This window comes from Epargyreus clarus, unplaced genomic scaffold (assembly GCF_041222505.1).
Source record: "Epargyreus clarus isolate Ecla_fem2 unplaced genomic scaffold, WU_Ecla_fem_2.2 ptg000011l, whole genome shotgun sequence".
Lineage (NCBI taxonomy): Eukaryota > Metazoa > Arthropoda > Insecta > Lepidoptera > Hesperiidae > Epargyreus > Epargyreus clarus.
In genome coordinates, this window is record NW_027332219.1 from 6,014,084 (window position 1) to 6,039,855 (window position 25,772).

Genomic DNA, 25,772 nt, shown 5'->3' on the forward strand with positions numbered 1-25,772 from the left:
CAATTCAGAGTAAAAATCGTTTGGTACTTGATATTTTTTAATGTTAATTCTATTATGGGAAATTATAAAACGATCGAATAAAAAAAACTTAGCGACTGATAATGACATACTGTTTTAATAACGTGCGATTACTAAGTGAGCGACTGGAAATATAGAGAGGCAACTTTAATATTAAGATAGATTAGGTTTTTCTAATTGAATTAGTTAGGATAGGTTGGAACATATAAGGCAATATAAAACTAAGCGAGCAGCGAGCGGGTGGGCCCAATCTATATGAATTCAGACCTTACCTTTATTCATGATGAATGACATGAGCACAGAATATTCTACTTATTATTATAGTATTTTAAAAGTGATTTTTGTATTCAAACACTTCATTTAAAATAAAATGCTGCTCAGTATTAAAAAAAAACATTTGCTAAATATTGAATAAAACGCAGGACGTAATGTTTACACTTAGACAAATATTAGGTCGCTTAAATATAATGAAGCTTCTCATTTCGTATATTAAGTAACTCACATTAATTTTTGTAAGTTGCTGTTCTGTTGATTTCTCCTCACTCGCAGCCAGTCGCTCACTTAGTAATACTATAACCAAAATTCATTATTTTTGTCATTCAAAACTTTTATTTGCAGTCACTCGTTTAAATACTACCCTTCTATTATCTATGAGAGAATAGTTATGAACCGCAGTAAAATTTACCACGTACGTTCGTAAGAGTAATTTGCTTACCAATAACATCTTGGTCACTGTCAACTCGGTTTTATCAGAAATATTGCGTATTTTTATTGGCTCTCCATTTGTATTTCCCGAAATGTTCATTAACCAATTTCAAGTGCGATCTTACAAACTCGTCATCGCCCTCAGGTGGATAAACCCTTGTATAGTTACGAAGCAGTTCACCTGTTTTGATGGTCTTTTTGTTGCCATCAACTGCTATTAATCTATTTTTCAGAGAATGACGAAGGAAATATTTCATCTTTCCCCTTTTATCTTCTGTTAAGTATTTCTTCACGTGCTTCTTGAGTTTCTTATACAGGAATGAACATGCTCGATAATATCTCGCCTTCCTGATCTCAGACTTCTTTAGACGCCGGGGTTCTGTAAGATATTTTTAATTTCCTTAATTTTGATTAGTCGTCATCTTAACAACATTTTTGACGTCAGACAATTAGGAGTCACGGAGCATTTTTCAATCGCCTTCGCACGTGGACGCGAAAGTGCTACACATTTAGAATATACAGGGTGAATTTTTCAAACGGGCCTTCAGGGCCAAATCCGAAACTATAGGGATTAGCGAAAAATGCTGAAAGGAGTTAGGAGGCCGATTTTGATAAAAACTAAAACTGCATCATTCTTTTTTTAAAATATATTTTATGGGAAGTAATGATAAATAATAAACTAAAGGAAAAGCCTCAATTTTACTTCCCAGAATTGGATCCTTATTAGCAACACTATAGTAGTGTTGCTAATAAGGATCCAATTCTGGGAAGATAGTGGAATAATATAGAGGGCGTATTTTTTTTCAAAATTAACTTATTCGATTCCCGGCTAGGGAAAATATATTTTGGCCCTGAAGGCCCGTTTGAAAAATTCACCTTATATTTTTATAATATAGGAGAAGCAGACGTGCATGCAGTCCACCTGATGGTAAGTGGATACTGCCGCCCATGGACATCTGTAGTCAACCACAGGTGAGATTAGTTACCTTCCTGAGGTCGATCACTAATACGCCGCTTCTCTTGAGGGATAAGCTGAAACGCCTCGGAAAAGTATGTCTCCCTTACCACACTCTTCAAACCAGAACACAGCAGCGAATGGGGGCCCCTCCAGGATCGGGGCGTCAGACCCCCTTAGTCCGCTAGAGCTTGCTGCCATTTTAATAAAATGCTTATTTTGTGCTCAAATACGACATATAAGCATTTGCTAAAAGCAACGATGTTTTGGTTGTAACCTCACTTTCATAAGCCTCAAGCCTCAAGCCTCACAATGATATAGATCTGTAGACATTGGATTATATGCAATTAGCAATTACATATGTGCTTATATGCAAATGCATAATATGCCACTTTTTTGGCTTTATTGCATATTTTAGTACTTTTTCATTCATAGTTCATATATCAGTAGTTATATTTATTCGGCGTATTGTTTTTATGCTTCATAACTGTAAGATTACAGTTGGATGATGCCCCATTTATATTATTTCCCGTCCAAGTGAACAGTTGTAAGGGTCCTTTTCAAAGTACCATAATAGGTACGTCGTAGTCATACCATACTCAAACTTACCATAAATATCACACTAATATTACGATTAGTTAGGAAATACTATAAGTTTAGATGACAATGACGTTGATCAGAAATTCGGAAAAGTTTAAAAAGTTGAAAAGTTTTAATAAAGTTATATTTTTTAACTTTTCCATCTTGTTGATAAAACTTGTTATGAGATCTTACGACTCTGACACCGTTGACCGGTGTACTATACCCTATATCAATTTGCGTAAACAAATGTAAAACTTAATAATAAATAGTAATTTGATAGTGTATATTTCGCCCTTCTTTAGTCCATATTTCGGTATCTTATAGAGCATATAATCCGATATATACTGATCTGAATTCACTGTAAATTCATTGAATGAATTCGTTGTATGGCTCAAAACGGGTTAATTTTACTTGTGCTTCCCAACAGCTAGTATCAACTCAAATGAACGCCAGTATCAGATCTATTGTTTCATTACCATAGCCAGTAGCTTTTACAACACTTAAATCTTAAATGAAATGTGCGTTTCATTATGTTTTGTGTTGCCAACATAGGACTGTGCTAAATGCACTCTAGTGGACTATGGGTGGCGGAATGGGCAGTCCGCCCCGGGCCCCCAATCTTGGGAGGGCCCCAAACATAGTTGCTAACGTAAAAAAAAAGGTCGCCGGAATCATACGTATTTGTCGGCGAATAAGTTTATGACACCTTTATCTTATTTAGAGAGGACCCCCGGAAGTCACCCGCATCTTACCTCGCCGCAAATGCTTGATTTATTTATAAGCAAACAGGGTGAATTTTTCAAATAGGCCTTCAGGGCCAAATGCGAAACTATAAGGATTGGCGAAAAATGCTAAAAGGAGTTACGAGACCGATTTTGATAAAAACTAAAACTGCATCATTAGTTTTTCCAAATACCTTTTTCCCTTTTCCCTTTACCTTTGTACGGGGCCCCAATCCTGGAGGGGCCCCCAAACACAGTTGCTAACTAGCTAAAAAAGGTAGTAAATAACCAAACAATCTGTGCAATGTGTATTCCATTATAATCAATTTAGTCCAGTTCAATTATAATCCAGCAAAAAAAAAGTCGCCGGAATCAGGCACTAGGGGCCCCCATTCAACTTTCCGCCACTCGCAGCAACTGAACGGATTCGTTGCGATACCCGCTTTAGTAGCATTGATTGTATTCCAGTTGTGTTTCTTGTTGAATATTTTTTAACAAACCTTTCTTTCTGCCGTTACGCCCCCCAGGCGCTTTACGGCGAGATAGAATTTTACTGTCAGATTTTTTTATCCATTGCCGGTTTTCCTGGGTCATCTTGTGGTTCTTCATCGTCACTTGATGTATCTTCCTCATTAAAAGACATTTCGGAATCAGACTCTTGTTCACTTTTTATTACCACGCTTTTATTAGCTTGGGTTGTATGTATGTATGTATGTATGTAACGGAATCTTTGAACTCGATTTTTACCCACTTGAACGGTCCGATTAATTTAAAATTTTGAACAATTATCAAGAACTGATGACAATACACGACTTTAATAACTTTATCCCATTCTCCTCATCAGGATCGTCAGGAATCAGGATTAACGATTTTCCTTGTGCGAATTTATCGTGGTATTTTTAGTTTTTAAACTATAATTATTTTTTAATAACAATAGATAACTGATTAATTAGTAAATTATTATTTTTTGTTATTTACAACTTCTTTTTAACGGTAAAATATAATTTTCTATATCTCTATAGTCGTCACAATTTAATAGGCCCATTTTGACACATGCCATCCTTACGTCATTAATGTCTTAAACTAACTTTTTAGTATGCAGTTTACGACCACGTGACGGCTAGAGCTTGCGGCTTCAAAGCATACGAAAGAAACCATAATTGATTAACTTTGAAATAATCGAAACTTATAATTACCAATAACTAATTATTTATTCCTTTTTCATCATAACAACAATAAAATAATCAAGACTTTGTTTCTTAGTGAATAATAAAACGAAAAAAAATAAAGTTTACGAGCGATGCCTTATTTAATCTTCTATACACGATTAAATTGTTAAATTACACTAGAATTTACTTCTTTTCTACTTTTTAATAAATATTTAGATAATTTAGAAAAATATTAAATAAATATTCTGTTTACAAAATATTAAGTAATCTATACAATACAATGTGGCGTTGTAATCAATTTGTCGTAAAAATCGGTTCCTCTGGTTATCGATTTGTATGTAACATGCTTAGAGCCTAGCGATGGCATGTGTCAAAATGGGCCTATTAGATTGTGACGACTATAGGTTCAGTAATCACTCGGTTTTGACTCGAAAAAGTCATTCTCAGCAAATTATCAACTTTACAGACGTAAAGTTGCATTGAAGTTGAAAATCTATTATAATGATCCTAAAAATAACCTTATTTAAGTCGAACATAATAATTTTTAATGACAATGAGATTAGAGTTTTAATTCAGAGTAAAAAGCGTTTGGTACTTGGTATTTTTTAATGTTACATTCTATTATCTATGAGAGAATAGTTATGAACCACAGTAAAATTCACCACGTTCGTAAGAGTTATTTCCTTACCAATAACATCTTGTTCACTGTCAACTCTTTCAGTTTTATCAGAAATATTGCGTATTGTTATTGGCTCTCCATTTGTATTTCCCGAAATGTTCATTAACCATTTTCAAGTGCGACTTTACGAATTCCTCATGGCCCTCAGGTGGATAAACTATTCTATAGTCATGAATCATTTTACCTAGTGAGATGTTCTTATTGCCGGCAGAAAGTGCCAGTAATCTATCAATCAGAGAATGAAGGAGGAAATATTTCATCTTTTTCCGTTTATCTGCTGTTAAGTATTTCTTCACGTACTTCCTGATTCGCCTGTACAGCAATGTACTTGCTCGATAATATCTCGCCTTCCTGATCTCATAATCATCCTCATCATCATCTTCCTTCTTTAGACGCCGGAGTTCTGTAAGATATTTTTAATTTCCTTAATTTTGATTAGTCATCATCTTAACAACATTTTTGACGTCAGACAATTAGGACTCACGGAGCATTTGCAGTGATAGCCTAGTGGTTAAGAAACTCAGCCTCTCGATCGAGGAGTCCGAGGTTCAAATCCCAGGCACGCAGGCACCTCTGATTTTTCGAAATTATGTGCGTATTAGAAATTAATTATCACTTGCTAAAATGGCGAAGGAAAACATCATGAGGAAACCTGCATACCCGAGAGATTTATGAAAAAAAAATTCTCAAAGTTATGTGAAGTCTACCAATATGCACTTGGCCAGCGCGGTGGACTATGGCGTAATCCTTCTCATTCTGAGAGGAGACCCGTGCCCAGCAGCCGGACAGTAATGGGTTGATGATGGATGGAATATTAATACAGTGGCAGCGTAAGACCTAAATTGTATGTAGGCAAAATACCTTTTGCGGGACCCTCTGCCACAATCTAAATATAATTATATAACTCAAAGGTGACTGACTGACAGTGATCTATCAACGCACAACCCAAACCACTGGACGGATCGGGCTGAAATTTGGCATGCAGGTAGATGTTATGACGTAGGCATCCGATAAGAAAGGATTTTGATCAATTCTACCCCCAAGGGGATAAAATGGGGGATGAAAATATTACTTCGTAACGCGAGCGAAGCCGCGGGCAAAAGCTCGTACAGTATAAACTTGTGACGAACTAAGATCGAGACCCGGGGCGGAAAGTTGCATCGAGGCCTCTAGTCTAAAAAGTTGATTTGATTTTACAAAATTACAAATGTCACATAGACTTATTCGGCGAAAAATACATATAACGTTGGTAACCCCTTTTTTTAGATGGCTCCTATGTTCAAACAAAACAAAATGAAACGCACATTTCATTTAAGATTTAAGTGTTGTAAAAGCTACTGGATATGGTAATGAAACAATAGATCTGATACTGGCGTTCATTTGAGTTGATACTAGCTGTTGGGAAGCACAAGTAATATAAATCCGTTTTGAGCCATACAACGAAATCATTCAATGACATTGACAGACAACAGACAACGAATTGACAGTGAATTCAGATCAGTATCAGGTGAGGCGTTCGCGAGCTAATGTAAGTGAGATTAGAGTCAGCGCCAAACTTCTAGTCCGCTCTGAATATTGAAGTGAGTCCCTCGGAACAGCAAATTGTAGATATCAGCGGAACGAAGACGGCCTCCTGCGGCCACATAGTGCAGTTAGTGCGCCCTTACTTTGTTGTTCTCTTTTATAATATAAGAGTATCAGGTCAGCATGTAGTCCACACGATGGTAAGTGGCCACTGCCGCCCATGGACATCTGTAATCAACCCCAGATAGGATTAGATATTCCTACCTGAGGTCGGCCACAGATGCGCCGCTACCCCTGAGGAATAAGCTGGAACTCCTCGGAAAAGTATGTCTCCCTTACCACACCCTTCAAACCAGAACACAGCAGCACTGTTGTTATGAGGCAGAAATAGGTGTGGCGGTGGTGCCGCCGGAGTCGAACCACAAAGGGTTCTACCACCTTCAAAAACGTATGTTATGGAGTATGTGCTAGTAGTTGTGTTCGACCGGATGGTCTCTCTGGCTAAACCTTCAGAGATCTTCAGAGCTGACTAGAAGTTTGGCGCGGAGTATACCACCAAAACATTGCTACTTTTAAGCAAATACTTATACGTATCGTATTTGAGCACTTGTGAACGGATTCGTTGTGATACCTGCCATTGAATGTATTCCAGTTGTGTTTCGTGTTGAATATTTTTTAACAAACCTTTCTTTTTGCCGTAACGTCCCCGAGGCGCTTTACGGCGAGATGGAATTTTACTGTCAAATTTTCTATCCATTGCTGGTTTTCCTGGGTCATCTTGTGGTTCTTCCTCATCACTTGAAGTATCTTCGTCATTAAGAGACATTTCGGAATCGGACTGCTGTTCCTTTTTTATAGATTTCATCTGTGAAACACATTTTAATTGTTTTGATCATAGAAATTTATATTAAAATACTAGCTGACCAGGCAAACAAAAAAATATGTCACTTGGGGTATGAAAAATAGATAGTAACCGATTCTCAAACCTACTGAATATGCGTATAAAATTTGGTGAAAATCGGTTAAGCCGTGTCGGAGGAGTACGATAACTAACATTGTGACACAAGAATTTTATATAAAAGATAAAGGGGCTATAAATTAAAAGTGTAAGATTATGGTATTTTCGCTTGCGATTATAAAATGTTTAGTTATGTAAAGTAAGTTAAGTAGTAACATTAATTTTTGATACAAATATGGCAAGCAGTTCTGATTTAATTAGTCACTGTGGCCCAAAAATGTTTTATACCAACCTGTCCGGTGAAATGCCGAGCACCTGACTCGGGAATACTTTGGGCGGTCCCGGGTGGCTGCATTCTGTCATTGCTGACCGGGCGTATGTATTGTGAAGTACCGGCAAACGGACTCAGCTGTACGCCGGAGTCAGCTGGGGGCCGGCACGTAGCACCGAGAGCACCTCGCGGGTTGCTAACCGCGGCAGCCTATTGAAGAAGATCGGCATCATCGTTATAGTCGGGCCATTACGAACATGCGAGCCGAGTCATAAAATATAACGTCAAAGAAATTTGTTTATTTATTTACTCTTTATTGACCATGTTAAAACCAGTGTGGTACAAAAGGCGGACTTAATGCTAAATAGCATTTTCTCTCAGTCAAGCTTAGGGATATGCAGAAAAATTGAAGGCGGTACAACTATACTAAATATATATATATTTAAATATAATAATATATATATTTAAATATAATTAAAGGACGCTTTCTTTGATGACTAATGTAATAATGCAAATATATTAAATATGGATGTTATTAAAGGACGTTTTAAAATATATCCTAAAAATATTTTGCATTATCACCTTAACCTGTTATTGACTATCGACAAATACGTTTGTTGTTACGCGCAACACTAGAAGTGCAAGCGAGAGTTCCGCCATGCCCATAAGTGTGAACGAGAGATCTGATAGAAATGATATATGATTCACTTCGCAAGTAGTTCTGATTTTAATTAGTCACTGTGGCCCAAAAATGTTTTATACCAACCTGTCCGGTGAAATGCCGAGCACCTGACTCGGGAATACTGTGGGCGGTCCCGGGTGGCTGCATTCTGTCATTGCTGACCGGGCGTATGTATTGTGAAGTCCCAGCAACCGGACTCAGCTGTACGCCGGAGTCAGCTGGGAGCCGGTACGTAGCACAGAGAGCACCTCGCGGATAGCTAACCGCGGCAGCCTATTGAAGAAGATCAGCATCATCGTTATAGTTGTGCCATTACGAACATACGATCCGAGCCTTAAAAGATGACGTCAAAGGAATGTGTCTAACAAAACGGAACTGACAAAACGGTGTGGTCTGAAGTGGTTCCAGCTCCACATGTACCATTAGGTTAAGTTTAACATTGTAAAAAACATTTTTTTAAAGATGTGTGTTATGGAGTTTCTTTCGCCGCTTCTTCTCCATAACGAAACACCTTGTGAAGTTGTGTTAGTTTTACTGACATTCAAAACGTGCTCTGTAAAGAACCTATTCTGAATTTAAAAAAAAAATGATTTGATTTGATTTGTTACAATGCCACACAACTCGATATCGATAAAGGGATGCCACTCGGACGCATGTAATTAAAGGACGCTTTCTTTGATGACTAATGTAATAATGCAAATTTAAATATGGATGTTATTAAAAGACGTTTTAAAATATATCCTAAAAATATTTTGCATTATCACCTTAACCTGTTATTGACCATCGACAAATCCGTTTGTTGTTACGCGCAACACTAGAACTGCAAGCGAGAGTTCCGCCATGCCCATAAGTGTGAACGAGAGATCTGATAAAAATGATTTATGATTCACTTCGCAAGTAGTTCTGATTTCAATTAGTCACTGTAGCCCAAAAATGTTTTATACCAACCTGTCCGGTGAAATGCCGAGAACGTGACTCGGGAATACTTTGGGCGGTCCAGGGTGGCTGCATTCTGTCATCATTGCTGACCGGGCGTATGTATTGTGAAGTACCGGCAACCGGACTCAGCTGTACGCAGGTGTCAGCTGTGGGCCGGTTGCAAAACGCGCAAGCCTATTGAAGGAGATCGGTGCATATCATTAATAGTGCATCAATTTCATCATTCCGCGTCGCGCATATGGTACAAGATCCCGATATAAGACGACCTTCACCGAGCTGCTTAATGGATGAAACGTTTTTTATATCAAATTAAATAAGTCAAAAAGTATATTGCAAATGGGTTGACTAAAAAAATTCAGGTCGTCTTATATCGGGATCTTAGACCAATATCTTGCGGCAATCATAGCGTCTGTCATTCAAAAAACCGCACCCAACACTCAGTGGCGGATTAAATTCGTTGGAGGCTCCCAGTGAGATACACGCTCTATATTCACGTGCGATTTTCTCGTCGAAAATCTTGCGAGAAACTCGGCGAAAACTTTTTTGGGTCCACACTCGCAACGTTCTCAGTACAGTTCTCATGCTCGATGACGATGAATGCAGAAGTAACTGCTGCGACAAGCTTATTGCTATGTGCATTTGCAAATTACAATTACGCTTATATTAAAGATAAAAAACAAATTATGATTTTTATTTTGCTTTTTAAATCATCAATAAGTATTTCCACGAAGGTACAGATACGTTTTCATGCATCGTGTTTTTTTGTCTCAATTTTATATTTTTTTAAAGGACAATGTCCACGAAACTATGGACCGCTGTCCAGAGTTGCATCAAATTGAAACTTGTTTTGGAGGATGTATAATTAACGAATTACTACCACAAATAATTATGTTTTAGATCATGCGATTTCACCATTGCAATACGGAAAATCGGTTAAAGCAAAGATCGGGTACCCTTGCCATCAAATTGACACTTTAAAAATCGATTATCGACTGTAATGATATTATTTGTGATACTACTGTGTAATAAAAAATAAAATGTAAGAGTGTCTGTAAAGTAAGACAAGTAATATTAATTTATGATACAAATATAGCAAGCAGTTCTGATTTTAATTAGTCACTGTGGCCCGAAAATGTTTTATACCAACCTGTCCGGTGAAATGCCGAGCGCCTGACTCGGGAATACTGTGGGCGGTCCCGGGTGGCTGCATTCTGTCATTGTTGGCCGGGCGTATGTATTGTGAAGTCCCGGCAACCGGACTCAGCTGTACGAATGTGCCATTTGTGGGCCGGCACGTAGGACCGAGAGCACCTCGTTGGTTGCTAACCACGGCAGCCTATTAAAAGATATCGGCGGATATCATTAGTAGTTTTTGAAAGTGGTGGAACCCTTTGTGGTTCGACTCCAGCGGCACCACCACCACACCTATTTCTACCTAATAATAGCAGTGTTAGGCGCTGCTGTGTTCCGGTTTGAAGGGTGTGGTAAGGGAGACAGACTTTTCCGAGGCGTTCCAGTTTTCAGGGGTAGTGGCGCATCTGTGGCCGACCTCAGGTAGGAATATCTAATCCTATCTGGGATTGATTACAGATGTCCATGGGCGGCAATAGCCACTTACCATCAGGTGGCCTGTATGCTCGTCTGCTACTCTTATATAATAATTTTTTTTTTTAAAAAAACAGAACTATTGGCCCTTATTTCTGTCCGACATGGTGAGGGCGTATGCAGGGTATGGTGCAAATGATATAAGATGGTTTGACAGGTTTACTATAGTTCAATTATAATAAATAAATAAATAAATTATAACAATTAAATAAGGTAACACTAAATGAAACAGAGGGACAGTTCAGTGATGTTGTCCCGTCGAGCGTCGCGTCAAGACTGCTCGTCAGTGAGCGCTCTTCGTTTATAAATGCCCGCTCGACCGGAGGTAGGTTTTTTTTAATAATATAGGAGTAGCAGACGAGCATGTAGTCCACCTGATGGTAAGTGGCTACTGCCGCCCATGGACATCTGTGATCAACTAGGTCAAGATAGGATTAGATATTCCTACCTGAGGTCGGCCACAGATGCGCCGCTACCCCTGAGGACTAAGCTGGAACGCCTCGGAAAAGTATGTCTCCCTTATCACACCCTTCAAAATGGAACACAGCAGCGCCTAACACTGCTGTTATTACGCAGAAATAGGTGTGGCGGTGGTGCCGCCGGAGTCGAACCACAAAGGGTTCTACCACCTAAAGGTACGTTACGACTCTGTCAAGACGCATTTGAGTCAAGTTAGGTGCGTCTTCCGCTTCACGACTGCGACATATAAATAAAAACTCAGATGTTTGCTTTAAAATTTTTAGTTGTGTAAGATAAGCAGTAATTTATGATACAAATATGGCAAGCAGTTGTGATTTTAATTAGTCACTGTGGCCCAAAAATGTTTTATACCAACCTGTCCGGTGAAATGCCGAGAACGTGACTCGGGAATACTTTGGACGGTCCCGGGTGGCTGCATTCTGTCATGATTGCTGGCTGGGCGAATGTTTTGTGAAATACCGCCAAGACCAAGTCGCGGGTTGCTAAACGCGGCAGCCTATTAAAGGAAATCGTCGCATATCATTAGTAGTGCATCAATATCATTCAACCTCGTCGCGCATATCATTATTCTATCATTTGAAAAACTGCACCCAATACTCAGTTTTCAGCAACTGTGTTTGGGGGCCCACCAGAATCGGGGGCCCGGGGCGGAAAACCCCCTCCCGCCCCCTTAGTCCTGTAGAGCCAACTCTACTTCGCCTATACAGAACACTTAAAAAAATCCTGATTTCCGAAAAAAATACTATCCACTATTTAATGTATATGTTACCGGAAGTGTAAGAAATCTAAGAATTGTATACAATTCCTAGGAAATGTGTATAATTCCAAAGCTATCTAGGAAATGTGTAAAATAATTTTTAAAAAACTATTTAAATCCAATATCGTATAGGAAATGTATAAAAATAACGCTTTCTGTAATAAAACACGTTGTTAAAATAAGAATAATATTTTTTATTACTTAAGGCACTGGGTGTTTGTGTATTTGTCTCTGTGTGTGTCCATGGCACCCACGACACAGGGAATCCTAGTGTGGGGCTGTGAGTGTAGAAAGCGTTAATTAATTAATTATGGTCCAAATTAACGTGAATCGGACCCACCCGCGCGCAGGCCGCTGCCGCTCCCTGCTTAGTTTTATATTTTCAGTTATGTTCCAACCTAACCTAACCAACCCTGTATGAATTTCTGTAGGATTGACCCATTGATGTCTTAAATATTTTACATTTCCGATTGCTATTTAGGAAATGTGTCTAATACAATTCATTTCACACATTTCCGGGAGATTTTAAGAATTACATGCACTTCCTAGGAATTGTATACAATGACGGATTACATACATTTCCGTTGCCATCTCTTTTCCTAAACAAAAAATTATGTCATGATAAAGGGACAACTCAACATATTGCTGAGTGAAAGAGAAGAATAAAAAGTTTGTAACAAGATTTTCTGCCCATCGTGTAAATCCCTTAGTTCCCTAAAACACTTACACCGTAGACCACAATTAAAACCACATTGTGAGCTTGACACTACAGTGTAATAAAAAATGTATATTACCTTAATAATCTCCAATTCTTGTTCCTCCTGTAATAATTTTGCCTCCTCTTCTAAGACCATTTTCTGTTTTCTGAGAATCTCGATGTGCATCTGTGACATTGTTTTAATATTTCTTTTAGTATTATCTCTGTTTATTTATATAATATAGGAGTAGCAGACGAGCATGCAGTCCATCTGATGGTAAATGGCTACTGGACATGGATATCTGTAATCAACCCCAGATAGGATTAGATACCCCTGAGGTCTAAGCTGGAACGCCTCGGAAAAGTATATCTCCCTTACCACACCCTTCAGACCAGAACACAGTATTGTATAATGCTGCTGTTATGAGGTAGAAATAGGTGTGGCGGTGGAGCCGCCGAAGTCGAACCACAAAGGGTTCTACCACCTTTAATTTATTTGGGGGTAACTGACGTTGTTCCTTCTGTTTAAGGGCTGTATTGTTTAGATTTAGACAAGAGTTTTATAGACTGTGATTTTTTTATATTACATGAGTAGCAAATGAGCAGTTTGCCTTATGGCAAATGGCAACTCTTGCCTACGGACATCTATAATCAATCCTAGATAGGATAAGAGTCCTAATTGAGATCAGCCACAAATATGTTGCTACTCTTGTGGCCTAATATGGTCGTCTCGTAAAAATCTCTTCTTACTATTACAGCATAGGGCTTAACGCTGTTATTTGGTAGAACTATTTTACAAGTGGCAATGGTTGAAATAGATGGCCACCCTTGTTAGACTTCAAATAAATTAAAAAACAAGAAACTGATGATGAAAAGACGCAAACAAAGCAATGGAACTAACATCAAGACGGGAAGCTTCAGTCGACGGGAAGTTTGTGAGTTCACATCCCATATCGAGTTTCGCAGTAAACACATAAGTCTTTTGAGCATAAGTGTATTTGAAGTTGTTGAACTTTCTTTGGGCCATGCTGGCATGTTTGTGGTTATTAAATGTTAATAATATATCTTTCACTGGGCCATTGACCATGACCATATTTACGTTGATATCATTTGTATGGATACCCTCAACTCTGCTCAAAACAGCCAGAAGTTTATCATTACGTACCTGTTGACAAAATACACATGATTAAAAAATATTACAATCTGATTAGGTGTCCAAAATGTAAACAAAGAAATGTCACTGTCAATATTAACAAGAAACCAAAATTTAAAAAAAACGAAAACATAAAAAACTATACACAATTTAACAAATTCACTATGAAAACGAGAAAGCATTCGAGTTCGATCAGTCACGAAAATGAATAACATCAGCTACGAAAATTAAAAATGACGGCACAAGAAATGTTTTGGATTCCGATTGTGTTACCATTATTACTTTTTAATTTTCTACCATAAACCTTGTTTTTTATTATTAATAATGTATGGAACGAAATTGAGACAATACAAATATTAGAAAAAGTAAATTAATCTTAATTTATTTAGATCATTATTTTATTATTGTTGTATTCATTTAATATCGTCAAAAATAAGAAACTACCATTTGAATCATATTTTCTTTATATGTCAACACCTTTATTTACATTTTGGACACCTAATTATGAATCAGACTATAGATTAAAGGAATTATAGACATACTTCCTATATTAATTTAAATAAATAAACTGTGTGTATTGAAGGTTCTACAATTGTAACGAATCTATTTTAAGTTTCAGATTTATGTGATTAATTAGTAATAAAAATAATAATAATAATTTTCTAATAATCAATAAATTCAAAATGTTGCACTAATATTGTAAGTTATTATAAGTATCTTATTGGTTAGATTCTTGGTTGGCAGTTTAATTAACACAGAGAGACTCTTCTTGGTAAAAGAAATACAATCAACCTTAGTGTACTAAAACAGAAGTATTGACAAAATTATTATTGTCGAGGGACAATTACAATAGGAGCACCAAGAAAACTATCTGAAGGTTTGTGCACCAAATAAAGTAGTCCTGGATAATTGGCATGACAAATCTACACTAATATTGTAAAGAGGAAAACTTTGTTTGTTTGGCTGGTTGTAATGAATAGGCTCAAAAACTACTGGACCGATTTTAAAATTCTTTCATCATTTGAAAGCTACATTATCCACGAGTAACATAGGCTATATTTTATATGAAATATATTTGATAAATAGATTTTGAGGCGGTACAAAGTTTGCCGGGTCAGCTAGTATATATTATTTTTAAAAGAACTCTATTATTCATACAAATTGGAGAGCTTATGTTAGTCTTCCTGAACATATAACTTAAACCTTATAAGGGGAGGGTTGGTTTTTTTCCATATTAGTTTTTCCATATCGTGTATAAATGAATTTTTGAGTCAAAATTTCTACTCGAAAAGCAGGTAACCGCAAAAATTTAAAAAGATAAAACTTTTCCCCAATCCATCAACAGGGCATGTTCCTATGACCCCCCTCTTTCCCCTCGCCCGCTCGAAACATCAAATTCGACGGGTCAAAATATGCAATATACAAATTATGAAGGTAGGTATAGTCCGCGCCAAATTACAAGTCCGCTCTGAAGTTGTTGCGAGCAGGTGTAGTCATACAATTTGCTATGGCGACGTAATTAATTTCATATTCAGAGCAGACTAGCAGTTTTACGCGGACTTTTCGAAAATTACTTTGATTTTCTACTTACGTTTTTGGGTACGCCAGTAATTTTAACACGGGTACTCATCGTGCAAATATAAGGTTTATATTACTTAAAAAACGAGATGCATAGCAGTCGAGTCGGTTTAATTAGTTGGAGTTTGTTATTTCAAATATCGTGATATCGTAATGGGTATTTAGCCTTTTCCATGATGTAAATAGCGATGAAAATGATAATAACTTTATAGTATGTGTATCACAGATTCTGTGTCCTGTGACACAGAACCAGTGTTGGCAACCTGGGAGATGGCGCTGATCGTACCAGGGGTGTAAAATTATCGTATCTGCCGAAAAATTATCGTACATTTCATAAGAACGCGTTAGTTATTAATGAAAATAGATATTAATCATACATTTATATTGCACTCGACCGCCCGACCGGCCCGACACGTCATTGCATACTCGACAAGTAAAAAGTTGTTTAATTTTGTGTTGTGAGTGGTGTTTTTTTTTTTTTTTTTTGCTCATCCACTCGATTCTTTTTTATATGAGTACTAAAGTACTCGAATACCAAAAATGGCCGACTCGGCACATCATTAGGCGCGATGCACGCGTTCCGTTTACCGTAAATTTATTAATAAAAATATATTTTTTATTAATAAATAGCCCTTCTTTCGAAAAAATGATCAATGAAAGGCATATATAATACGTTTATGAATTCATTAAAACAGTTTCCCAAAAAGTTTCAAGTAGCCAATTATCGTACATTTGCGTACGATAATGACTCGCAATCGTACATCGTACGGTGGTATCAAATTATCGTACATGTACGATAATTATCGTACGGTTGCCAACACTGCACAGAACACCTATACTCCTTGATGTTATATAGCTCAGTGTTGCCAGGTTAGATTTATAATATTACAGCACAGAACACCTATCCATATAGGTTACTATACTCTTTGACTTATACTGTGCCTCCGTTCGGAGCAAGTATAGGTATTCTGTGGTTGGGAGTATAGGTGTTCTGTGCTGACAAGTGACAGTCACTGTCAATTGTCAATGTCATTATATTAGCGTTATGCTTATGGTGTTATAGGAATGAAATATCCTTAACTCAGTGGATCGAACTAAAAAGAACTAGAATTCTACATTAAATATTCTTATTTGGTATAAATTACATATTAACAACGCCGCGATGACTATTATAGCGGTGGATGGGTTTACTCATAAGGTATCTAAAACATCTTTTATATATTTATACTATTGCGAATAAAAACTAGTTTCGGTGCAATACACATATGTACATACAAGTAGCAAGCGACCATGCAGTCCACTTGATGGTAAGTCACTGCCGCCCATGGACATCTGTAATCAAACCCAGATAGGATTAGATATTCCGACCTGATATCAGCCACATATGCGCCGCTACCCTTGAGGACTAAGCTGGAACGCCTCGGAAAAGTATGTCTCCCTTATCACACTTCAAACCAGAACACAGCAGCGCTTAACATTGCTGTTATGAGACAGAAATAGGTGTGGCGGTGGTGCCGCCGGAGTCGAACCACAAAGAGTCCTACCACCTTCAAAATAGAATCAAATATGAATATTTTATAAACTGTTTCAGGTCAATTTAACCCAAGTGGTGAAGACGGTAGCCAAGGCAGTACAGGGTCATTTCGAAGCCCTTAACTTCTATAACCACCCTGACCGTGGACCCTTCAAGACATGTTACTTGAAGCTGTCGGACCGGCTGGACCCTCGCGCTGTTGTCGAGAGGATCAACAATACCATGCATGCAAAGAAACTTTCTGCCTATATCCCTGACTCTGTGCCTAATGTAAGTATTTGTTTTAAATATAGGACTAGCAGACTAGCATGCAGTCCACCTGATGGTAAGTGGCTACTGCTGCCCATGGACATTTTTAATCAACCCTAGATAGGATTAGATATCATACCTAAGGTTGGCTACATATGCGCCGCTACATGTGAGGATTAAGCTGGAACACCTCTGAAAAATATGTCTCCCTTACCACACCCATCAAACCAGAACACAGCAGCGCTTAACACTGCTGTTATTAGGCAGAAATAGGTGTGACGGCGGTGCCGCCGGAGTCGAGCGACAGAGGGACTTACCACCTATTAATACTTTATTATTATTACTTATTTTCATGAATCCTGCATAGTATTTTAAACTGCTGTATATATTATTCTAAATAAATTAAGTATTCTATACATATACAATAACTATAACTGGTAATTTATGTAACTTGCTATTGTGTTTGGTATAACATATTATAATAGCTTACATTAGCTTTTTTTATAATATTTTTAACCAAAAGGAGGTTTTGTATTCGACCTCTATGTACATACAAAGTCGGAAACATACAAATATATATACATACACTAGCTGACCCAGCAAACGTTGTGTTGCCATATAAATAAAAAATGTTAATGGTGAATACCCTTATCATTTAGGGGTATGAAATATAGATAGTAGCCGATTTTCAGACCTACTGAATATGCATATAAAATTTGGTGAAAATCTGTAAAGCGGTTTCGGAGGAGTACGACAACTAACATTATGACACAAGAATTGTATATATTATATACATTAAATATTTGTATGTTTCCGACTTTCTCAAAAACTACTCATTCATTTTAAATGGTTTTGGTTATGTATGTTCTCATTACCATTTCAATGAAGTGTATAGTGAAAAGTCTGAAGGTGGTAGAATCCTTTGTGGTTCGACTCCGGCGGCACCATCGCCACACCTATTTCTTTCTACTAAAATTAGTGTTAAACACTGCCCTGTTCTTGTTTGATGGGCGTGGTAAGGAATACATACACTTCCGAGGCGTTCCAGCTTAGTCCTCAGGGGTAGCGGCACATCTGTAGCCGACCTCAGGTAGGAATATCTAATCCTATCTGGGGTTGATTACAGATACATGAGCGGTAGTAGCCACTTACCATCAGGAGGACTGCCTGCTCATCCGCTACTCCTATATTATAAAAAAAATCTGTTCATTTTGTTTCTAACCTATACTGCTGTTATACAGTGCACCATGTTATAATTAAGCTATCCTGGCTACATATAAAAAGTAAGCATACGAGGGTTATATAAAAATAAAATAAAAAATCTCAAAGGTATGTGAAATCTACCAATACGCACTTGACCAGCGCGGTGGACTATGGACTTATCCTTCTCATTCTGAGAGGAGACGCATGCCCAACAGTGAGACAATAATGTTGATGATGATTGTGATATTGATTATTTATTTATCTTTCAGATGCAAGTAGCAGTAAAGCGTAAGGCTATGCCCTTGAAAATGAGAAAGAGAATGAGAATTCATGGGGAATGTAGCCCTGAACAAGTAAGTTGAATGATTAAATAATTAGATTTATTGTAAAATTAATGCAGTGATAGCCTAGTGGTTAAGAAAGTCGGCCTCTTGATCGAGGGTTCCGAGTTTCATAGCCCAGGCACGCACCTCTGATTTTTCATCATCGACATCGTGAGGAAACAAAAACATCGTGAGGAAACATGCATATTTTTTGCATATGCATTTTGCATATGCATATGCAATTTCGCCGTGACCACGATCCATGCAACTGGGTCGAAATATCGGCAATAAAAAAAAACCGCATATCGTGAGGGAGTGAGTACATAATAAAATGTCTTAATTCCGCGATAATTTTAGTCTAAAATCACATGAAACATGCATACCTGAGAAATCTTAAAAAAAAGTTTTCTAAGGTATGTGAAGTCTACCAATTTACATTTGGCCAGAGTGGTGGACTATAGCCTAATCCTTCTCATTCTGAGAGGAGACCTGTGACCAACAGTGGGACAGTAATGGGTTGTTGATGAATGTTTCAGCTTAGTCCTCAGGGCGCATCTGTGGCCGACCTCAGGTAGGAATATCTAATCCTATCTGGGGTTGATACAGACTTTCATGGGCGGCAGTAGCAACTTACCATCAGGTGGACTGCATGCTAGTCTGCTACTCCTATATTATAAAAAAAGATGATCCGCCTTCTATAATATAATTAAAAAAAAAACAGTCAGATTCTAATAATGTTAATTGCATAATCATATTTTATTTACAATTAACAGCTTAAAGAGCTTAATATAACAATTAACAGTTATATTAAGCTCTTTAATGACAAGAAATGCTTTGTTCTAGGTATTCTTAACGGCACATGAACAAATAATGAAGGAGATGCAGCATAAGTACACTGGGCTGTACAGCTTGAGCAGCAAGACGTCCCACAAGCTGTTGGAGACCATTGGTGTGGTAAGGAAGCTTTTGTTATATTTGTTGCTGTTTAATATGCGTATGATACGTGCACACATGCAAACGCACGAATACGCACGCACGCACATATATATACATATACTAGTGGTGCCCGCGGCTTCGCCCGCATTTTAAAGAAATAATATGACAGTTTCAGCTTAGTTCTCATGGGTAGCAACGCATCTGTGGCCGACGTCAGGTAGGAATGTCTAATCTTATCTAGGGTTGATTAGAGATGTCCATGGGCGGCAGTAGCCACTGACCAGGTGAACTGCACGCTCGTCTGCTACTTCTATAAAAAAAAAAACAAAATTCTCATATGTAATTAATGAAAAATATGGTACCAGGTAATAGCAGATCGTCTAAAGAAGCTCATTCTAAGTGGAGACCCGAACGACCAAAGCTTCAGGCTGACCAGTCGTTATAGGAAGGCCCATCCACACTTCGGGGACTTCCAACTGATCCTGTCGACGTTGCATCGCATACAGGACGCCTCCGGGACCCCTCGTACTCAACTACATGAAAATGAGTTAGCCGCTGTCCCTAAGGATGTGTCTGGTGAGTCAAAGAATTTATTTTTAGGGTTCTGTACCTAAAAACCTTAACTAGCTCCCCTCCTCTAACGGTTAAACCGTATTAGGTAGACAGTTGAGATTTTTACAATCCGTTTACTACTATAATTGCTATTATAATAAATACAAGTAAGAACAATAAAACATATTTAAGTATAGTTATTTTACTTGTATTATAGGTACATTGTTTACGTATCGTTCATCATCACCCCAACTTAATTATGATGATAGATACATTGTTAGAAAATAGTGAAAGATGGTGTATGTATCGGTAGTTCTTTAGGCTTGACTAGATGGTATTGGTTTCATATAACCATAGATAAGTATATATATCTCACCGCTTTGTAATTAAAGGAAGCCATCAAATGACTGTCATGGTGTTGTTTATGCGGAACAATGCCTACATGCGCAGTGAAGTGGTGCAAAAACATGAAATTGAAGAAAAAGTGCGGAGAAATATCGTTTCATTCGTAAATGATCTAAAATCTACATTGATTCTGGCCGAGTGCGTATTGGAGGACTTCACATACCTTTGACATTTTTTTTTATAAAATCTCAGATGGGCAGGTTTCCTCACGATGTTTTCCTTCACCGTTTAAGCAAGTGATAATTAATTTCTAATACGCACATAACTTTGAGAAATTAGAGGTGGCCTGGGATTTGAACCTCGGACCCCTCGATCGAGAGGCCGAGTTTCTTAACTACTAGGCTATCGCTGTTATTCTGGAATAGAATATCTGTAATGTATTCAATTATAATTTGTTACAGCTGTCGACAACGTGCCCTATTCGAAAGCTCAAGAGATGTGCGCGAAATATACTAATAATATTGTCATGAAGGTAATTTACTTTACTTAAAATAAAAATCAAAATTTAATGGTAAGAAGCCCTCCGTGTGTTAACTTTAGACTTGGTCCATTAGGTTAAGTGCCATTGTATAAAACATTTATTTTTTTAAAAGATGTGTGTTATGGAGTTTCTTTCGCCGCTTCTTCTCCATAACGAAACACCTTGTGAAGTGGTGGTAGATGTAATGACATTAAAAAGTGCTCTGTAAAGAACCTATTTTGAATAAAAACAAATTGATTTGATTTGATTTGCTTTTGGCTGATTATTTTTCATACGATAAGGTTACGAGGGTTTCGTACCTAAAGGGTAAAAATGGAATCCTATTACTAAGCCTCCACTCTGTCTCTGTCTGTCTGTCACAGGGCTCTATCTACTGAACCGTAATAGATAGGCACTTGAAATTTTTACAGAGTATGTATAAGGGTGGCCGCTATAACAATAAATACAAAAAGAAAAGAAAATAAATAGGGGTCGCCATACAAGCTTTAACTATTGAACGGCAATAGTTCAAATTTTCACAAAATCCAATGTGAAAATTTGAACTTTGCTGCTATAATAACAAATACAAAAAAATAAATAGAAAAAAAAAACAAAATTTGGTGTTTCGGAACCCACCATTTGCGAGATAGAGTAGCACTTGGCCAATATGTTTCAAACAAAATGATTTTTATACATTTAGTTTGAAGCGAGCGATATTTATAACTTAGTATTTTTATAATATAGAAGTAGTAGACGAGCATGCAGTCCACCTGATGGTAAGTGATTACTGCTGCCCATGGACATCTGTAATCAACCTCAGATAGGATTAGATTCCTACCTGAGGTCGCCCACAGATGCGCCGCTACCCCCGAGGACTAAGCTGGAACGCCTTGGCATAAAATGTATTTTTAATATGCTTTTATTAGCTTCAGACGTATGTATGTTGGTATGTTGGTATGTTAGTATGTAACGGAATCTTTGAACATGATTTTAACCCCCTTCAAAACGTCGGATTAACTTGAAATTTTTTGTTTTTCAGTTGCAAGCGTACGTGAACAAATACAATCTGGCGGTCAAACCCAATGACACTGAAGAGGACAAAGCTCGGAAGACTATTCAGAAGCAATTCGCCAACATGATGCCCTATCTGCCCATGGTATGTACTTGTCATTATAAATACTGCCCCACTGCTGGGCAAGGCTCTCCTTTCAGAATGTGTGGGATAGGATATACGCCGCTGACCATGTGATTGGTGGACTTTTTTATAATATAGGAGTAGCAGACGAGCATGCAGTCTACCTGCTGGTAAGTGGCTACTGCCGCCCATGGACATTTGTAATCAACCCCAGATAAGATTAGATATTCCTACCTGAGGTCGGCCAAAGATGCGCCGTAGCGGCCCTGAGGATTAAGTTGGAAAGCTTTGGAAAAGTATGTCTCCCTTACCACACCCTTCAAATCAGAACACAGCAGCGCCTAACACTGCTGTTATGAGGCAGAAATAGGTGTGGCGGTGGTGCCGCCGGAGTCGAACCACAAAGGGTTCTACCACCTTCAAAAGGTGTGACGGTGGTGCCGCCGAGTATATTATGGTATACACAGCTTTGAGACCTTTTGTTGTCCGGCTATGGATAGTAATGTTATTCATGCGTATGTATGTGTATCATATTCTTTGGCACGCTCTACAGCTAAAAAGATATGAGGTTTAAAAAAATCGTCTAAATTTTAGGTGTAACCTAGGGTATATTTTTAAGTAGTTTCTGATAAGCATATAACTTTAAAAAATAGCGGCCGTGCTCCGACAGTCTCAATTCGGAGCTTGTATTTGCGAGATGTTTAGAAAACTTCAATAACGTGATTCAACAGCGCCATCCTTTGACGAGTAGCGGGAAGTCGTTACAATACAATAAAATTGAAAATATACCTCTTTGTGTTCAATTAATAATCAGATTCGTTCCCCGGACCGTCCGATTGAGACACGGAATTTCAACCTCTAGGCTCTATACTGCTATAGTAATCTTTGTATATATTTTTGCCATAAATGTCACATCTCTGTATATGTATTGTTTTCAGATGCTGAAGCAAGTAATAACACACCACTTCACGCCGAACAACAAGGGTGGATTGTGCAGAATGATAGTATGTGGCTCTGTATCATTATTATTTAAATATAGGATACATCGTCATCATCATCATCAACCCATTACTGTCCCACTGCTGGGCACGGGCCTCTCAGAATGAGAAGGATTAGGCCATAGTCCACCGCGCTGGACAAGTGGTAGTCTTCACATAACTTTAATTTTTTTTTATAAATCTCAGGTATGCAGGTTTCCTGACGATGTTATCCTTCAACGTTTAAGAAAGTGATCATTAATTTCTAAAATGCACGTAACTTTGAAAAATCAGAGGTACCTGGGATTCGAACCTAGGATACGTACGTCGATTGAGAGGCAGAATTTCTTAATTACTAGGCTATCACTTTTTCTGACTTCACCAACTAATATCTCCCTTTCAACTTCCGTTCGCCTTGCCCGATCACATTATTCGTAACGTTCTCGTCGCGCATTAGGGATGGCGAATTTTTCCGAAAAAGATCGGTTTTTGAATCGTTTCGAATCAAAGTGTGATAAATCGATTTACAAAAAAATTGAGGTCCAAAGAATCGATTCTCCAAAAATCGATCTTCGCTCTTTTCAGGCGAAGTTAGCGAAAAAATGTCATCAGGAGCAAATAGGCACTGAAATACGTATTTGTCAGCAAAAAATGGTTATAACACAGTAGTGGTTATAAATGTTCAATCAAATTCAAAAAGATCGACTTTTAATTTTCTTGGATAAAAGATAGATAATCGTTGTTTTTGGTCCAAACGATCGATTGATCGATTCATCGAATAAAATCGCCATCCCTATCATCAACTTATTTCTCAAGTGAGCGTAAAGAAGTTTTACTTGTAATCATAGATTAGTAGATTACTCACTCTTAACAAGAAAATGTAACCACTTTTGACAATTGAAATTATCACTGTCATCTATTTTCGTGTTTGAAAAATATTAAAAAATGTAGTTTTTAGATCAATTACGAATGAAACGATATTTCTCCGCACTTTTTCTTCGATTTCGTGTTCTTGCGCCACTTAACTGCGCATGTCGGCATTGTTCCGCGTAAATTACACCATGACAGCCATTAAACGGCTGACAGAACTGTCAGCCGTTTAAGCCATTTAATTGCTTCCTTCAATTACAAGGCGGTGAGATATCTATACTTATCTATACTTATAATGTGTCCAGATCTACGGCGAGCCGTACCTCCCAGCTAAGGAGGCCTCGCTGCCGTTCCTGAAGAGCCACCGAGCTGTCCGAGCTCAGCGCTGTCCGCGCATGTTCAACGCGCTGAGCTTCCACGTCACCCGCGACCGGTACGCCAAGCTCTTGGCCGCCAACGGGACCAGCGTCGGTGAGTAGTAGTAGTAGTAGTACTAGTAGTACAGTAGTAGTAAAAGCAACAAGGTTGTAAGTAGTTTAAAGGTGGTTGAAACCCTTTGTGGGTCGACTCCGGCGGCACCACCCCCACACCTATTTCTGCCTTATAACAGCAGTGTTATGCGCTGCTGTGTTCTGATTTGAAGGGTGTGTGGTAAGGGAGACAGACTTTTCCGAGGCGTTCCAGCTTAGTCCTCAGGGGTAGCGGCGCATCTGTGGCTACCTCAGGTAGGAATACCTTATCCTACCTGGGGTTGATTACAGATGTTTATTTTACTTATGATTTTCTCTTTTCTTACACCTGGTTGTATATATTGTAAATTAGTAATAATTTGTGTATATTTTAGCTCTAATTATTATAGTCCTGCTATATTATATTTCAATATAAATAAATGAGATATTTCGTTGTTACTTTATTTGCTATTCCTATGTAGAGATAAAATACTGTCCATTATATTGAAAATAAAAGTAATTTTTAACTAATTGTCCGAAAACATGATATTTAAACTCCTAAATTCCTGCTTTTCTACAGGGTGGATACTTTCATACGTCAATAAATTTAATTCTATTTTTTACCTCATCATTTATTATTAAGTTTGTTTGACTTTTTTTTAATTCGATGTTAAGTGTTTTTTTAATTATTGTAACATGTTCCAAGGAAGATATGACTTGTGTTTTCATTTATTTATTGTCGGATGAAGGGATCCACCCTGTATACTATGTTGTTTGTATTTTTACTAATTAATAAAATTTATTGTCAGCTGGTACAAAATTAATAGTGAGGCCGGCAAGAAACAACTTGTACAACATGCCGCACGCTCTGCGCTCGAAGATTGCTCACGAAGTGGCCCAGGCATTCAAGAGCAGGGAAAGATAAATTAATTATATAAAAATAGTGTTTCACTATCTGTATACATGTGGCTATATGTTCTCTAAGATTACCTGTAAGTATGCAAGAATAGATTCAGCTGTTTTAATAATTGGCTAAGTTCCGTACCACCAAACTTTACTTTTTTTTAAACTTCTAGTATTTATCTAGTATAACGGTTTAACAGTTAGTTCGAAAATTATTGAAATATATCAGTTTATTGTATGAGGACCACTTTTTATATTCATTATTTTTAGTACTTGTTGTTATAGCGGCCACCGTTATACAT

General features: G+C 37.7%; 2 protein-coding genes across 6 annotated transcripts; one reads left to right on the top strand and one right to left on the bottom strand.

Moving 5' to 3' along the window:
• Window positions 1–382: 382 nt before the first annotated feature.
• On the bottom strand, window positions 383–16,337 carry LOC140745895 (uncharacterized). 5 transcript variants are annotated; one of them, XM_073077839.1, is made up of 11 exons: window positions 16,306–16,337; window positions 15,488–15,703; window positions 13,645–13,908; window positions 12,841–12,930; window positions 11,645–11,785; window positions 10,352–10,540; window positions 9,214–9,378; window positions 8,350–8,538; window positions 7,605–7,793; window positions 7,039–7,219; window positions 383–1,102 (listed from the first exon to the last, which is right to left on the bottom strand). In XM_073077839.1, the coding sequence occupies exons 2-11, from the start codon at window positions 15,524–15,526 to the stop codon at window positions 768–770; spliced, it is 1,782 nt and encodes a 593-aa protein (XP_072933940.1). In that variant the 5' UTR covers window positions 15,527–15,703; window positions 16,306–16,337; the 3' UTR covers window positions 383–767. The 5 variants fall into 5 exon arrangements, with proteins under 5 accessions (XP_072933940.1, XP_072933941.1, XP_072933939.1 ...); XM_073077840.1 differs by lacking the exon at window positions 383–1,102 and adding an exon at window positions 4,739–5,233 and having other exon boundaries at window positions 7,605–7,674; window positions 8,417–8,538; XM_073077838.1 differs by lacking the exon at window positions 383–1,102 and adding an exon at window positions 4,739–5,233.
• Window positions 16,338–16,491: 154 nt separating this feature from the next.
• Window positions 16,492–25,629, top strand: LOC140745897 (uncharacterized). The gene is made up of 10 exons (XM_073077843.1): window positions 16,492–16,672; window positions 17,066–17,278; window positions 18,730–18,813; window positions 19,627–19,737; window positions 20,085–20,295; window positions 21,078–21,148; window positions 22,176–22,292; window positions 23,210–23,275; window positions 24,424–24,589; window positions 25,377–25,629. Exons 1-10 carry the CDS (start codon window positions 16,637–16,639, stop codon window positions 25,490–25,492), a joined length of 1,191 nt encoding a protein of 396 aa, XP_072933944.1. The 5' UTR covers window positions 16,492–16,636; the 3' UTR covers window positions 25,493–25,629.
• Window positions 25,630–25,772: the final 143 nt, after the last annotated feature.